We start from the raw sequence: 17861 nt of genomic DNA on the forward strand, positions 1-17861 counted from the left end.
GGGGTCTGTGTGGGCCCAGGGGGGGTTGGGTCTGTGGGCTCAGGGGGTGGAATCTGTGTGGGCCCGGGGGGGTGGGGTCTGTGTGGGGCTGGGGGTTGGGTCGGGGTCTGTGTGGGCCCGGCGGTCAGGGTCGAGGTCTGTGTGGGCCCGGAGGGTTGGGTCTGTGTGTGTGTGTTCAGTCTGTAGGGTCTGTGTGTCCAGGGGGTGGGGTCTGTGTGGGCCCAGGGGGTGGGGTGTGTGTGGGCCCCAGGGGGTGGGGGGGTTGGGGTCTATGTGGGCCCCGGGGTCAGGGTCTGTGTGGGCCCGGGGAGTGGGGTCTGTGTGCGCCCCAGGGGGTGGGGTGTGTGTGGGCCTGGGGGTCTGGGTGTGTATGGGCCCCCTCATGAGTGGCGTCTGTGTGGCTGCCCTGCAGAGGCGGGGTCTGCATTTTTTTTTCATTCCTGGGATGGTGGCGTCGCTGGCAGGGCCAACATTTATTGCCCATCCCTAATTGACCTCGAGAAGCTACCTTCTTGAACCGCTGCAGTCTGCGTGGTAAGGGTACTCCCACAGTACTGCTATGGAGAGAGTTCCAAGATTTTGACCCAGCGACGATGAAGGAACAGTGATATATTTCCAAGTCAGGATGGTGTATAACTTGGAGGGGAACTTGCAGGTGATGGTGTTCTCATGAGCCTGTTGCCCTTGTCCTTCTAGGTGGTCGAGGTCACGGGTTTGGGAGGTGTTGCCAAATAAGCCTTGGCGAGGTGCTGCTGTGCATCTTATGGATGGTACACACTGCAGCCACGGTACGCCGATGGTGGAAGGAGTGTATGTTGAAGGTCCATACCTTGGGAGCCTATTATCTGAAAGGGCAGACATCGACGACAAGGATCAAGACCGCCTCCAATGCGCCAGCGCAGCCTTCGGCTGCCTGAGGAAGAGAGTTTTCGAAGATCAGGCCCTCAAATCTGGCACCAAGCTCATGGTCTACAGAGCTGTAGTGATACCCGCCCTCCTGTATGGCTCAGAGATGTGGACCATATACAGTAGACATCTCAAATTGCTGGAGAAGTACTACCAACGATGTCTCCGCAAGATTCTGCAAATCCCCGGGGAGGACAGAAGCACCAACGTCAGTGTTCTCGATCAAGCCAACATCCCCAGCATCGAAGCACTGACCACACTCGACCAGCTCCGTTGGGCGGGCCACATTGTTCGCATGCCTGACATAAGACTCCCAAAGCAAGCGGTCTACTCGGAACTCCTACACGGCAAGCGAGCCCCAGGTGGGCAGAGGAAATGTTTCAAAAGGCTCCTTGATAAAATGCAACATCCCCACCGATGCCTGGGAGTCCCTGGCCAGAGACTGCCCTAAATGGAGGAAGAGCATCCGGGAAGACGCTAAGCGCCTCGAGTCTCATCGCCGAGAGCATGCAGAAATCAAGCGCAGGCAGCGGAAAGAGCGTGCGGCAAACCAGTCCCATCCACCCCTTCCCTCAACGACTGTCTGTCCCACCTGTGACAGAGACTGTAATTCCCGTATTGGACTGTTCAGTCACCTAAGAACTCATTTTCAGAGTGGAAGCAAGTCTTCCTCAATTTCGAAGGACTGCCTATGATGATGATGGGGTGGTAATCAAGCGGGCTGCTTTGTTCTGGATGGGGGAGCTGCACTCATCCAGCGAAGTGGAGAGTATTCCATCACACTCCTAACTTGTAGCCTTGTAGATGGTGGAAAGGTTTTGGGGAGTCAGGAGATGAGACATTCGGCGCAAAATACCCAGCCTCTGACCTGCTCTTGTTGCCACAGTATTTATGTGGCTGGTTCAGTTAAGTTTCTGGTCAATAGTGACCCCCAGGATGTTAATGGTGGCGGATTCGGCGATGGTAATGCCTTTGAATGTCAAGGGGCGGGGGTTAGACACTCGTTTATTGGAGATACTCAGTGCCTGGCAATTGTGTGGCGTGAATGTTACTTGCCACTCATCAGCCCAAGCCTGAATGTCATCCAGGTCTTGCTGCATGTGGCATGGACTGCTCCATTATCTGAGGAGTTACGAACGGAACTGAACACTGTGCAGTTATTGGTGACAAGATCTCGGATTTGTGGGTCCAGGGGCGGGGCCTGTGTGTCCAGGGAGCGGATCTATGTGTCCAGGGGGCGGGACCTGTGTGTCCAGGGGGCGGGTCTATGTGTCCAGGGAGCGGGGCCTGTGTGTCCAGGGTGCGGGTCTATGTGTACAGGGGGCGGGGCCTGTGTGTGTCGGGGGCGGGTCTATGTGTCCAGGGGGCGGGGCCTGTGTGTCCAGGGTGCGGGTCTATGTGTACAGGGGCGGGGCCTGTGTGTCCAGGGGGCGGGTCTATGTGTACAGGGGGCAGGGCCTGTGTGTCCAGTGGGTGGAGTCTGTGTCGAGGGGAAGGGGTCTGAGTATCCAGGGGCGGGTCTATGTGTCCAGGGGCGGGGTCTGCGCGGGCTGGGGTGGGGAGAGGGGCGGTGTGTGTGTGTGTGTGTGTCGGCCCAAGGGGCGGGGCTTGCGCGGGTCGGGGGGTTGAGGGGGCGGGGTCTGCGCGGGTCGGGGGGTTGAGGGGGCGGGGTCTGCGCGGGTCTGGGGCGGTGCCTGAGATCCTGTGACACCGAGTGAGTGAATGAGCGAGGAACCAGAGCCGCACCAACACATACCCACACTCGGAGGTAGGCAGGGGCTCGAGGCACACGTACGGACCGGATTGGATCGACTGACCGTCCCAAGAGAGTGGAGCCGGGCCAGTGAAAGCGACTACTTGTTTTACAATGGCGGTGTTGGAACTGGCTCTCCAGGGTCTCTCCATCTTCGGCTTCATCCTGTTCGTCATCCTGTGGCTCATGCACTTCATGTCCATCATCTACGGGTAAGGGAGGGGGTCTGGGGGTTTGTCCGTGCTTTCAGTTTGCCGGGCTTTGGGGCTTTGACTGTTGGGGAGCGGCGCGAGTCGCCGTGTCCTGTGGCTGGTGCTGGCGGCGGGCCTCTTTGTGCTTTTTATTATCAGTACATTTCAGTTTATGTGATGTGTGAGTGATTTGGGGCCTAGTGTGCCCCTAGGTCACTTGGACGTCTGGGCCCTATATCCCAATGGAGCATGGGGGCGAGGTTTTGTTTTATTTATTTATAATCTATTATACTTTTTAAAGTCAATCTCTCGGCTGGATTTGAAAGGAGGCCGGGTCTCTTCGACTGATGTTTTAAAAATAACACGATTCCATACCTGCCTTTTTAAATCTTTCTCTTCCCCCTCTCCCCCCCCCCCCCCCACTTCTAATATTTTAGAATTTTTTCGTTGAATTATTTAAACCAGCTGATGTTTAATAGGAACATTAAGAAGGAAGTGTGTGTGTATTTTTTAATGTCCTGTTCATTTTTTCTCAATGTGGCTGACTGACTCGGTTTAACATTTAGATTGAATCATGTTCCTTAAGATCAAACAGAACGCACCCACTTAAAACTGAGTCAAATATTTACAATCTAATTTTTGTATAGGTTAATCTCGCGGTTAAAGAAAAATGATCGGAGATTATTTGAACGTTTTTTTTTGAAGGGCATTTGTGAAAATCAATGTGTGGGAAACCCTTTTTATCCTAAAAACAAACAGCCCGGTGTCATAAACTGTATTAAAATACGTCTCTACGTGTAGTAATAAAGCTCTTCTCCCTCCCCCACCCCACCCCCATCATAAAGCCGTTTATTTTTTCACGATAGTCGGTGCCTTTTAGGTGACAACATTTGGCCTTATCCTGTTGGTATGAGATTCATTTGTGGTTGCCAAAAGCTACAATAAAATCTAGTTTGAGTTGTTAGTGGGTGGTTTGTTCATGTGATCCAAAATGACAATTCAGGAAATACTCTCCATTGTTGGCTGTGAATATGTCATGATTAGCACCCTCTCTTTTCCGCCCCCCTCCCCCATGTATTATTTTTAAAGGAAACTTTCCCACTTTGAGTAAGAAAAGGGGGTCTTTAGCTGGGGTGAACTATTTTGTGTGTAAATGTGCCTAAATTGTCCCTCAAGTTATAATCCCACAGAAATGTATGATGGAAAATAGTTTTGTTAGAAAGTAATTTGTTCGGTAAGCAATAAAGATGCTCAGATCAGGTGTGGTTCAATTCTTAATCTGTGATGAGGGAGCTGATCTTAACCAAAACGACAGTATGGAGCTGAGAGTCTCATCATTAGCTCAAGGACAATCACATTGGGTTTCAATTCATGGTCATTATTGGAATAAGTGTGTGGCTATTGGGCTTGGCAGTGATGTGCCATAATTGAATTACTTGCTGACATTTGATATGCAGTTTAGATACCTGAGGGATAAATAATGCCCATGGGAACTGTACAACAGCAAGGAGTTCATGTCTTCCAGCAGGGAAGGGAAGAAAATTGGCGGGAGGGGACGCGTTTGGAAATTTAATTAAGTGGGTGTGTCATAACATCTCAGTGCCACATTCGTATTGCAGAACTGCTACTTCAAGCTGTTCTACAATGTGTTCTGTATCTTGATTTTAATCACCCTACCATCGGTGGCGCTGCCTAGGCCCTAAGCTCTGCAATTCCTTCCCTAAACCTCCGCCTCTCTACCCCCCTCTCCTCTTAAGACGCTCCTTAAAACCTACCCTTTGACCAAGCTTTTGGTCACCTGCTCTAATTTCTCCTTATGTGGCTCGATGTCAAATCTTTGATAACGCTCCTGTGAAGCGCTGTGGGACGTTTTGCTATATTAAAGTCGCTATATAAATACAAGTTGTTGTTGCTTTGGAATTTGCCCTGTAGATTGCAGGTGGGATTTCAGACAACCAAAGCAGTGTATGTGCAGCTGTTGAAATGTCACAGCAATCACTTTAATTTTATGGCTGCCCACCTTCCCTAGAACCTGCCCACCTTCCCTAGAACCTGCCCAGAGCCAGAAAAAACTGCAGCTACCATTTGTTTTCACTGGCAGGGCCACCTCTTGAGCTGGTATCCTGCACTGGAAGCTCCAGTACAGCTTCGACTGTATTGCTGTGCTACGATTGGAATTAGCTCCTCTAATAGTAGTACTCTGGTAGAAGTGCAGCGATAGCATTTAAATGTTTGCATACGTATTAATGTTGAGATTAGTTTACTGCTTTAGATTAATTTTGTACATGGGTTTTTTGGGAGGTGCTACTACTTTTGAAGTCACGTGATGTAACTTTTGGATAAATAATACTTTAACTGTTGGTGTTTTCAGATAATGTTTGGAGACTGCTTAAGTTATGAAGTAGGATTTTCAGTACATTATTTTTATTTCTTTTATCTGACCCTTGCATAATCCTTGTCGTCAATTGTGGCTTTGTACTAGTCATGTGAGTTCAGCTGATCCCTAATCATTTATTAGTTCACATAGCTGTGGTTCTAGTGTACTAAATAACTAGGTTAAGAAGGAAATTTGGCAAAAGTATTTAACCTTTCAAACTAAAGTTGAATGCGTAGTTTTATGAAAACTGCATTGAGTTCTGACATTTTGCAAGCATGTGTGACTAAATGTAAATGGTCAATGACACATCAAGGCAGCAAATTGTAACCAGCTTTATTTAGGGATTTTCAAACAAGCTATTTTGTTTTCCTCTGTCAAATGGTATTTGAAACTCAGCAGTTTTTTTGGATCAAAAAATATTGGGCATTGCACTTCAGAATGGCTCCTCTCTTTGACCTGGCTTTCATCAGAGTAGAAAGTCCCAAAGTTTCCCCAGTCAAAAAACACTCATCTTTTTTTAAGCTTAATTTGTAATGTTTCCTGAATTATATTGTCCAATGTAATGAGGGATATGATTTCAGCCAAGCTCCTGCAGAACCATTCACACTTTCAGATCTTCCACATAGCTTATGTGATGTTGTAAAAAAGCTGAGAATATAGGAAATGGGTTTCGGTTTTCCTTCTTCACGACTAACCCAGGGATTCACTTCTTTGTTTTGGGAGAGCTAGGCAGTCATAATGGAATTTTTACTGGGTTGTGAAAGTTCTTCAGTTAAAATTCCAACTATTATATATTTTTTATAATCCTGCCACTATATAACAAATAGCCTTGTGTATGAATCATACTACTTCATCCTTCTATTTGGCATCATCTGGGCACAATCCATGCGGTTGTCATTGCTTTGCAGGATGTACGTTTCCTCTCCCCTGAGATACAGTTGCTCCATTGCCCTCTTGAGAACTGACAACACTTCTAATGGAGAGCAGGTGGCTGGTTTGAATACCTTAAAGGCAGAATTTTATATTAAATTCTTATTCTGTGCGTAGCTGTGTTTCAATTTTGTACTTAATATTTATGCTTGTAGATTTAAAACGCAATATTTGATCTTGTTTTCTTGTAAATACTAGCTTCATAATTTCAAATGTTTGCAAAACGGTAACTAGTACCAAAATAATTCTAGATGTGCTTAAAAATGTGTTAACTTTCAAAATGCTGATGTTCCATGACTTAAACGTGTACATTACTTCAAGGGTAGGGCCTATTAGAGACCATGAGGGTAATCTTTGTGTGGAGGCGGAAGATGTTGGTAGGGTTCTTAACGAATACTTTGCATCCGTTTTCACAAAGGAAAGTGGCAATGCAGATACTGCTATCAAGGAGGAGTGTGATATTCTGGATGAAATAAATATAGTGAGAGAGGAAGTATTAAGGGGTGTAGCAGCTTTGAAAGTGATAAGTTCCCAGGCCCGGATGAAATGCATCCCAGGCTGTTGAGCGAAGTAAAAGAGGAACTAGCAGAGGCCTTGACAATCATTTTCCAGTCCTCTTTGGATCTGGGCATGGTGCCAGAGGATTGGAGGACTGCTAATGTAGTACCCTTGTTTAAGATAGGCTGAGTAATTACAGGCCTGTCGGCCTAACGGCAATGGTTGGAAAATTATTGGAAAAATCCTGAAAGACAGGATAAATCTGCATTTGGATAGCAAGGATTAATTAGGGACAGTCAGCATGGATTTTGTTAAGGGAAGATTGTGTTTGACTAACCTGATTGAATTTTTTGAGGAGGTAACCAAGAGGGTCGATGAGGGTAGTGTGTACAATGTAGTATATATGGACTTTAGCAAGGCTTTTGATAAGGTCCCACATGGTAGACTGGTCACGAAGGTTAAAGCCCATGGGATACAGGGCAAAGTGGCAAATTGGATCCAAAATTGGCTTGGAGGAAGAAAGCAAAGGGTAATGATTGATGGATGTTTTTGTGACTGGAAGGATGCTTCCAGTGGAATTCTGCAGGGCTCAGTACTTGGTCCCTTGCTTTTTGTGGTTTATATCAACGATTTAGATTTGAATATAGGGAGTATGATTAAGAAGTTTTCAGACGACACTAAAATTGGCTGTGTGGTTGATAATGAAGAGGAAAGTCATGGGCTGCAGGAGGATATCAATCTACTGGTCAGGTGGCAAATGGAATTTAATTCAGAGAAATGTGAGGTGATGCACTTTGGGAGGGCTAATAAGGAAAAGGTATACACATTAGACGGTAGGCCACTTAATAGTATAGATGAACAAAGGGACCTAGGAGTGCTTGTCCACAGAACCCTGAAAGTAGCAGGCCAGGTGGATAAAGTGGTTAAGAAGGCATACGGAATGCTTGCCTGTATTGGCCGAGGCATAGAATATAAGAGCAGGAAGGTTAAATGGTATAATACTTTGGTTAGGCCACAGTTGGAGTACTGCGTGCAGTTTTGGTCGCCATATTATAGGAAGTACGGGATTGCACTAGAGAGGGTGCAGAGGAGATTTACTAGGATGCTGCCTGGAATGGAGAATCTTAGTTATGAGGACAGATTGGATAGACTGGATTTGTTCTCATTGGAACAGAGGAGGTTGAGAGGAGATTTCATTGAGGTGTACAAAATATTGAGGGGCCTGGACATAGTGGATAGTCAGGGCCTATTTCCATTGGTGGAGGGGTCTATAACAAGGGGGCATAGTTTTAAGGTGGTTGGTGGAAGGTTTAGAGGTGATTTTGAGGGGGGGGGGGCTTCTTTACGCAGAAGGTTGTGGGGATCTGGAACACGCTGCCTGGAAGAGTGGTGGATGCAGAAACCCTCACCACTTTTAAGAGATGGTTGGATGGGCATTTAAATTGCAGTAACCTGCAGGGATACAGACCTAGAGCTGGTAATTGGGATTCGACTGGATGACCTTTTGTTGAACGGCGCAGATATAATGGTAAGTACTGCAGGGAATAGAATATGGCCAGCGTGATCTCCTGGACTAGTTTAGATTACTTGGATGGGTCGGAGAGGAATTTTCCCAGATTTTTTCTCCCTAAATTGGCCTGGGTTTTTATCTGGTTTTTGCCTCTCCCAGGAGATCACATGGCTCCGGTTGGGGTGGAGTGTAGAATGTTTCAGTACAAGGGGTGTCGCAGTTGTGAGGTGGACTGATTGGGCTGGGTGTTCTTTGCCTTTCCGTCATTGTTCATGGGTTTATATGTAACTTTTAGGGCTGCTGACCAAGGGCCGTGCGGCTCTTGTCGGCCGGCACGGACATGATGGGTCGAAATGGCCGCCTTCTGTGCTGTAAATTTCTATGTTTCTATCTGGTTTTGCATGGTGGAAGCCATCTATCCAGATGTTTTTTCATGCTGCAAAGCCCATAAACAATGCTGTCCATGTGACGGGTATTAAAATCAGAGGCAAATAATAGTGTACATGGATTTCCAAGAGGCGATCGACAAAGTGGCTTGCCAGCAAAGTTGAAGCCCATGGAATAAAAGGGACACTGGGAGCTTGGATACAAAATTGGCTAAGTGACAAGAAACAGAGAAGTGAATGGTTGGTTTTTGGATTGGAGGAAGGTATACAGTGGTGTTTCCCAGGGGGCCACTGCTTTTCTTAATCTTTATTAATGACTTGGATATGGGTGTACAAGGCACAATTTCCAAATTAGCAGATGACACAAAACTTGTAAGTATAGTGAACAGTGAGGAAGAGAGTGATAGACTTCAGGAAGACATAGAAGGGCTGGTGAAATGGGCAGCATGTGGCAGATGAAATTCAATGCAGAAAAGTCTGAAGTGATGCATTTTGGTAGAAAGAATGAGGAGAGGACATATAAATTAAATTGTGCATCCCCTATAGGATTGTATCAACAGAGGCCTGGGGGTACGTGTGCATAAATCGTTGAAGGTGGCAGGGCAGGTTGAGAAAGCAGTTTAAAAAGGCTTACGGGATCCTGGGTTTCATAAGTAGAGACATTGAGTACAAAAGTGTGGAAATTATGATGAACCTGTATAAAACACTGGTTCAGCACCAACTGGTGTATTGTGACCAATTCTGGGCTCCACACTTTAGGAAGGATGTGAAGGCCTTAGAGAAAGTGCAGACAAGATTTACGAGAATGATTCCAGGAATGAGGGACTTCAGTTACGTTGATAGACTGGAGAAGCTGTGGTTGTTCTCCTTGGAGAAGAGGAGATTTGATAGAGGTGCTCAAAATCATGAGGGGTCTGGACAGAGTAGACAGAGAAACTGTTCCCATTGGCAGAGGGGTCGAGAACCAGAGGAGAGACATTTGAGGTGATTGGCAAAAGAACCAAAGGTGAAGTAAGAAAAAACTTTGTTACGCAGCGAGTGGTTCAGATCTGGAATGCACTGTCTGAAAGGGTGGTGGAGGCAGACTCAATCTTATCTTTCAAAAGGGAGTTGAATAAATATCTGAAGGAAAACATTGCAGGGCTATAGGGCCTAAAAGGCAGGGGAGTGGGACTAGCCGAGAGTCGGCACGGGCACGACAGGCCGAATGGCCGCCTTCTGTTCTGTAACCATTCTATGGCCCCCTTCCGTTCTGCAACCGTTCTATGATTCTATGAAATATACATGGTGTAGGTTCTGAGTATTCTGGCACTATAAGCAACAAGGGTGGAGATAAATGATCCAGCCAGCGAGTTATCTCTGGGAGCAGCATAAGTAACATAATAAATTATATCTCTCTCGGCCAATAATGTTTCTTGTTTCAACTAAATTTTGTGTACCTGTGACTATTTTATTCTATAATAGTGGCATCACAACAGCCTCTCAATCTTCAATGTAGTTTTAACACTACTTCTTAGTTTTTCATTTTCACCATTTCATTTCCCATTGTCTTCCTCGTAGATAAAACTTTTTGAAAGTATATTTCCTGTGTACACATTATATATTGCAGTGTTGCATCTAGTGCATGTAAATCACACAGGATATCACATTGGGATACAAAGTCAATCCATCGCGCTCTCGTCATTTGTCCTAGAACTGAAAATCATAAGCAATTTACAAGCAGAGAATGATCAGAATAGAAGGAGGCCATTTGGCCCATTGTGCCTGTGTATCTACAATTATCCAGGATTTCCACAAGGTGAATTTGTTCTTAAAGAGACAGGTCAGGTTGAGCTCTTTCCTCCCAATTTATATTTCTTCTATTTGATACTTGTTTGCGCAGTCCGAATAATCAGCTGAAGCTGTGATATTACTTTTCCATTACAATGTAATTTGAGACAGGCTGGAAGGGGACTGAGTAGCAGATTTACAAACCCATGGCAAATAAAAAAATTTGAGTGACCTTGCTCAAAAACAATTGAGATGGTCATGGTGGTTTTGTCAGCTGTGTTCTACCCTAGGACAGTTCCTAACCCAAGTCCCGTGAGAGATTCTGGGTCAACTTACAAGGGAAGAGTTAATGTTGTGATTTCCTGTTGCCTTCCATATGGTTTTGCATGGTGGAGGCCATCGATCAGGATGTTTTTTCATGCTTCAAAGCCCTCGTGGTTTTTATCTTTTGGAATATATTCTCCTACGTGGGTTGCAACCAAGGCTAAAGAGCCCCACCCACCCTTTACGATGGGATAGAGGGCACCTCAGCACTCATCGGATGCTGGACATCAATCAAGAGCCAGCACTTTGGACTCCGCTCACCATGCAACAATCCTGTCCTTATAAAACAATGCCGAAATTTGACTTCCCAGGAGCAACATCATGGGAGATCCACTAATGTGTATCTGTTATATTTAAAATCTTGTGTTTGTGTATGCATTCTATCTACAAATTCTTACTTCCTGTTGTCACATTGATGAGATGAGCTCAGAAGAGGCATGGGGAGATGGGAAATAAACTAGAGAAAGATGTGGATTCAGGGCGAGGACAAGAAGATGGTTTGGGCTCATGAGAAAGTTGAAGGGTGTTGGGGGGTGGGTGAGCAAAGTGCAGAGGCCACTGAACAGATGGTCTCAACCTTAGTCACACAAAAATCCAAGGGGGTGGAGGGGCCAGGGAGGGAGGGTTAAGGAGACAGATGGTAGTGGAGAGAGTAAGCCAAAGGGTATTTTCCTTGCCCTCCAGGATGATCCTTGTCAGTGATTGCAATCGTAGTCAAGGGGATAGCCTTGAATATGGATAGGATAAGTTTATATGGAGAAAAGAGTTTAAGGGAGTGAATTCAGAAGAGTGCACGGGAGCTAAGATAGAGATTTGAAGTCACCTGAGGATGAGGAGTCGCTCAGTGCAAATGCTAAGGGAAGGAAGGATATAGCGGTGAGAAGTTTGGGCAGGTTGACTTTGAATGAGAAGTGAGGGGAACGGAACAAGGTGAGATGCTTGAAGGCATAGCTGACATAGGAGTAGTGGGAGAGATGGTGATGTGATTTGATGCTGAGGATAATGCCACCAGCACAGCAGCTCTGGCAGGGCAGCTGGGGAGGAATCAGTAAAGGGGCAAGGTATCTACACCGCTGAACAAAGTTTCACTTAATACCAGGAATTCAGTGCTAGTTGTTTGGAATAAAACAATATGCCATTAGGCCTGCCTCACGTGGCATATGATTTTTGTAAGTTTCAATGTTCAGAAATAATCTGCAAGTAACATTGATATTCAGTCTCTCCATATTATATAATACTTGCATGTGGACATCTGAGCATGAGTTACAAGTTTGTAATCTAATTGAGGGTTCAGAAGAAATTCATCAGTTGACGACAAAGCTCCAATGCATTGTGAATATTTGCCTAACTGAGAAAATGAGGGTTTTTAATTCCAGCCTTTTGTGTCCATTTCATGCATGGAATTTTACATTTTGTTTTAAAATCTCCAACTATTGCAGTGCATTGTTGAGCGACCTTCGCAGAAGGCTGTTGTATTGCCTTTGTACTGATATTATACTGTAGGTTTGTGAAAAAATTTGCAATTATGCAGTCAAATTGCACAATTAACGTATTGGTTTATACAGCACTTGTAGAAAATCTGTCTGACATTTTATATTTAGCTAAACAGCATGCTTGTGTTGTATCCCTGCTTTGGAATTTCATCGGTTTCATGTGAGCTTGGTAGTGTTACACAAAACCAAACATTTAATGCTCATGAAAGCACAAGATAAAGTTTTTAAAAAAGCATTTTGATAGACAGATGTGTTTTGGCTGGCGATCTGTAATTGTTGCAGTATAATACTGCTTAAATCTGTGCCTACTATAAACAATGAATGTCATTTCTATAGGCGAACATAGTCTCATTCTAAAATAATTGGAATCGGTGCATATGGGAGCATTAACATTTCAAATACAGGTGCAGCGCCTAAAATTTGGGACAGAGGCCGTTCCGGATTCCGGGCTTTTCCGTACTTTCGATTTGTTTTCGGACATCGCGAATCCAGAAACATCTGAGCTCTCTGGTTCGGGTATTTCCGGAATGTCAGAAGGGAGGTGGGTGGTGTAGGGGGAGCAACAGATTCCCGCTGAGGAGGCCCCGAGGTAAGGGCAACGGCAGGGCCCCGAGGTCGGCAGGGCCATCTGCTCCGGATTCCGGAACATTTTACGGATTCCACACGACCCTGTCACCGATCAGTCTGGATTCTGGAACATTCCAAACTCCGGATTCTCGACTCTGCACCTGTACTGCAATAGTACAAAGGAGTAGAATGTAGTGAATAACGTGAATTCTGCAGATTTGTCATTCTACTTTATATCATAGACAGTCCCTTGGAATCGAGGAAGACTTGCTTTCACTCTTAAAAATGAGACCTTAGGTGGCTGAACAGTCCAATATGAGAACCACAGTCCCTGTCACAGGTGGGACAGATAGTCGTTGAGGGAAAGGGAGGGTGGGACAGGTTTGCCACACGCTCTTTCCGCTGCCTGCGCTTGATTTCTGCATGCTCTCGGCGATTAGACTCGGTGCTCAGCGCCCTCCTGGATGCACTTCCTCTACTTAGGGCGGTCTTTAGCCAGGGACTCCCAGGTGTCATTGGGGATGTTGCATTTTTTCAAGGAGGTTTTCAGGGTGTCCCAGTAATGTTTCCTCTGCCCCCATTTGTAAAAATCCTATGTGCCTGCATAAGAATGAAATTTGCACATCGTTTTATTTCTTGTTTAGCTATGCAATTTCCACTTCCCTCTTCCTAGCTAAAATCTGTTAATACTGTAATGAGTTAATAGTGTTAATGTTTACATAATATGATTTTTTTTTTCCCCTCTGTTGCTATGCATTTTCTCCGCATTCCTGCCACATGCTCGTTCTCTTTAACGGAGAGGAGGAACATACTCTTTGCACTGCTGCAACTATTCAGGGAGGGGGGTGGAGGAAAGAGAATGGCCATAAGGAACGGAAGATAGATGCTTTCATTGTGATAACACTGCAAATAAATGTAGATTGTACTGTAGGTCTGATAACTAAATATCAGCTTTAGCTTAATGAAAAGGATATCACAAATAGTAAATATACCAGCTTTCATTTGATGAAAAGAACATGAGAAATTTATAAAATGTTGTGCATGTTGTAAAGCAAGAGTGACTTGTTCTGCAGTTAGTATTTTCAATAGAAGGTGAAAGGCAAATGTCAAACAGGAAATCCATCTGTGGTAAAAATGATTAAATGTTCACTGTTGTGAAATTCTAGCGTGCTAGTTTGCCTTGAAAATGTTTTGATTTAAAACTGAAAACAAGGTACAATCTGTACAGCTGAAATAATTCCCTCATAGGGAATGGTTTCATTGCAGACGTAAAGATGATGACTTCAGCTTTTGTGCTTTGCACGTTTGAAACTCTGCAGTGCACTATCGCTGCAGAGACCAAGGTAATGGGTATTTTGGAACCAAAATTTCAAGTGAGTCTCCCCTCCAATGATCATTTTTGCTTTCTCCCCCCCACCCCCCCATCTAGTTTTATCTTTTGATTTTGAGAAGATTGTAGTGCTACTTTCTGTTATATTTAAAGGCATAAATTTTAAGATTTCATGTCAAGCTATGTTTATAAACCAGCAATATCATGATTAAGGCATTGAAAAGGTTTTAGATATTTAACAATATCTTGGTTTTTTTTGAACTACAGGAGAGTTGAGGGTTACGGGGAACAGGCAGGGAAGTGGAGTTGAGGCCAAGATCAGATCAGCCATGATCTTTTTGAATGGCGGAGTAGGCTTGAGGGGCCAAATGGCGGCCTCCTGTTAATACAAATGATAAACTATGGGTTTTGCAGGCTCAAACATATATAAATCACAACTTCTCGCTATATCAAGACTGCTACAGATTTCTCGACATAACTTACAAAGTCAAGCCCAACTCTTTGAAAGAGCTCTCCAATTAGTCCCACTTCCCTGCCCTTTCCCCATAACCCTGCAAATTGTTCCCTTTCAAGTATTCAGTTCCCTTCTGAAAGTTGTTAATCGAATCTGCTTTCATTATTTAAAGAATTGTGTTGCAGATCATCATTACTCGCTGCATTTATAGAGCAAAAAAATTGTCCTCCTCTTGCCTTTGGATCTATTGTCAATTACCATAAATCTGTCTTCTGTTCTTTGAATCACTCCTGGATCTTCTCCATGAGATTTTCTTGTGAGAATCTTGTCACTGTAGTTACTGTTTTCGAATTGTAGAATTTTCCCCAAGGTATGAGGATCAGCATTTTAAGAGCATCACATTATTTCCCACTAGACCTTTTGTTTTTCCCCAAAGAGAACTGTTGTAACTGCAAACAGATGTAACTAAACAGGGCACATCCTATGCTGTTATTTGATGGTTTTTGTTGTGCTTACTTGGGTCTCTGATTGCTGCATTGTGAGATCCTCCTATATTTGGTATGCATGATCACTGTTGCATATGCTAACAGTGTAACATTAATACTTTGCACCTGCTTACTGGTCAACAGTCATAACCAGTTTACGTGCGTACTGTATGTGTTAAATTTGAGGCTGGCTTGCACAGAAGTTGGCTGCATTGTTCAATGTAAAATGCAAGAGCGGCGCACTCCCAAAATCTAGCTAGCACAATATAACGGCGGCTTGTAAGTAAACCAGCCACCTTTGCAACCTTAGATCTAAAGGCTGAAGATCTGCCATTCACTCTTGGATCTAGCTTGATAATTTCCAGCAGTATTGCCTTTCCTTCCTTGAGTTCAAATAGTCTGATTGCTCCGGTTCATCCTGAAAGGCAAGAGCAACCCTAAACTACTCTTCTCTACCACAAGCTGCCGATTTCAGTCTTCGTGCCCTGCATCCTCCTTCCTCATTTTCTACACCAAGGATGAGGCCCTCATGGATTCCTTTGTCTTCAAAGTAGAGGCTATCCTCCTAGCTGCCTCAGCCTCCCTGATTCCTCAAGCCTCCCACTTTGCATCACTTTGCATTTTCTCCTTTACCTCCCTCGCTCTTGCTTGTTCCTCGCACGAGACCCACCAGTTTAATCAGTTGCGGCCTCTGCTGTTGACCAATAAACCATCTTTTTTTAGCCATTGCTTGTCTATATTGTTCTTCTGTCCTGTTCAAAACTAATGTGATTTTTCCTCCCCTCCCCACCAAGTTTCTTGAGTCATCCAGCTCTGCGCCCATCTTTTCTAGCACTCCTTAGGCAGTCCATTTTAAACGTTTACCTCTCTGTAAAATAGTAATATCTGGTATGTCCATTCACCACCTTCCTTCTGTCATCATTCCATGCTACTTTGTTATTCCTGGCGCCATGATCAGCCGTTTCTCTGGGTCCAGCTTGTCAATATACTTAAAGGAACTTCAATATTTCAATCAGATTCTTTCCCTGTCTTTAATGTAAACAACCTCAGTGTATGTAGTGTTTCTTGTAGCTCAGGTATCTGATGCTAGGGGTCAAGTGGGTAATTAGTCCTTTGCTGTGTCATTTCTAGTGCTCCTTTAATATGGCGACTGTAACTGCATACTCATTCCAGATGGGGATAAACCAATGCCCTGTATAGCCTCGGTATCATAACTTTGACTCTACTGCTGGTGTGCTGTGTTTGGTTATCGAATGTAAAATTTTGGGTGAGAATTTTTTTCCAGCTCAATCAGTGTATTGCAAACCTCCTTGTTTGGCCTCTTCCAGATATTTTGCACCTCAGGCACAAATTCCATTCTTCTCGGCTGTTCACTCTCTCGCTGAACCCAGTGGTGTTTAACATTAGTGTTCTGTTCAACGCTGAACCAAGCAAGCAATCGACTGTCCATGAATGAACTGTGCGGCTTTATTCCAAGCTTTAGAAAGTTCCACTGGATCATGACTGACCTGATATTGCCAGGTTAACCAAGGACAACCCCGTGGCTGGCCCCAAACCTCGATTTCAGACTTGTGCCGTTCACAGTATTCCACCCCAACCAATTGTATATCGCAGCTCTGCTCTTTCTCTCATTTATGGCATCTGTGCACACAGCTCCCCATCACCCTTTCTGCTTTGCGCCTTGCAAAGTGTAAATGTTGGAAGTGGCTAATTTGAATGGGCACCCGCACAAATTAGCCGCTTACCTCCGACAATTCATGATTTTTGACTAGTGGCATTGCCCAAAGCGAGCTTGTGGCAACTTTCCAGGCAGCAGAGTGCAGCAAACTCTCAGCAACATCATCGTAGGCAGCCCCTCGGAATCGAGGAAGACTTGCTTCCACTCTTGGCATAAGTTCTTAGGTGGCTGAACAGTCCAACACGAGAACCACAGTCTCTGTCACAGGTGGGACAGATAGTTGTTGAGGGTAAGGGAGGGTGGGACAGATTTGCCGCACACTCTTTCCGCTGCCTGCGCTTGATTTCTGCATGCTCTCGGCGATGAGACTCGAGTCTCCACTTAGGGCAGTGTATAGCCAGGGATTCCCAGGTGTCAGTTGGGGATGTTGCACTTTATCAGGGAGGCTTTGAGGGTGTCCTTGTAACATTTCCTCTGCCCACCTTTGGCTCATTTGCCGTGAAGGAATTCCGAGTAGAGCGCTTGCTTTGGGAATCTCGTGTCTGGCATGCGGAAAATGTGGCCTGCCCAGCGGAGCTGATAGTGTGGTCAGTGCTTTAATGTTGGGGATGTGGGCCTGGTCGAGGACGCTAAGGTTGGTGCATCTGTCCTCCCAGGGGATTTGTAGGATCTTGCGGAGACATCGTTGGTGGTATTTCTCCAGCGACTTGAGGTGTCTACTGTATATGGTCCATGTCTCTGAGCTATACAGGAGGACGGCACAATACTGGATTGTGGAATGTTTTCTATTTGTGTCCTGGCAGGAAAGGTTCCTATGTGCAATTGCTTTTGTTTCCAGGAACCTTCATTAGATCCATTTAGGGAAGGCAGCCACTAAAATGGATATCTCCGTAATGGCAAGACCTGCTATTTGTTACTGGAACTGAACACCAATTGGCCTGTAACTGAAGCTGACCTCGCAGATAGAGGGCTAGATCGGGAGGTGAGGGGGTGGGGAGAGATCTGTGATTGGGTGGAAGGCAGAAGAGATTAAATGACAAAAGATAATGGTGCAAGGCAAAGGAAATGGTACAAGTAAAGGAACACAAGATGGGTCTAGAGGAGCTGTAAATGGGAATACCAGACTCAACAGCTGCCATCCAAAAAAATGGGGGTAGAGGTTATGACCTGAAGATGTTGAACTGAGTCCAGAAGGCTGTAAAGTGCCTA

The 17861-nt window shown here is 45.1% G+C and overlaps 1 protein-coding gene across 1 annotated transcript in view; it reads left to right on the forward strand.

The window, feature by feature from the left end:
• The first annotated feature begins 2608 nt into the window (after positions 1-2608).
• Positions 2609-17861, forward strand: part of ugcg (UDP-glucose ceramide glucosyltransferase) — a 59913-nt gene continuing 44660 nt past the window's right edge. The window contains exon 1 of the mRNA XM_070888123.1: positions 2609-2871. Coding sequence (XP_070744224.1) covers positions 2774-2871 — 98 coding nt within the window. The 5' untranslated portion in view covers positions 2609-2773. The remainder of the gene's footprint in view (positions 2872-17861) is intronic.

This window comes from Pristiophorus japonicus, chromosome 1, assembly GCF_044704955.1.
Source record: "Pristiophorus japonicus isolate sPriJap1 chromosome 1, sPriJap1.hap1, whole genome shotgun sequence".
Taxonomy (NCBI): domain Eukaryota; kingdom Metazoa; phylum Chordata; class Chondrichthyes; family Pristiophoridae; genus Pristiophorus; species Pristiophorus japonicus.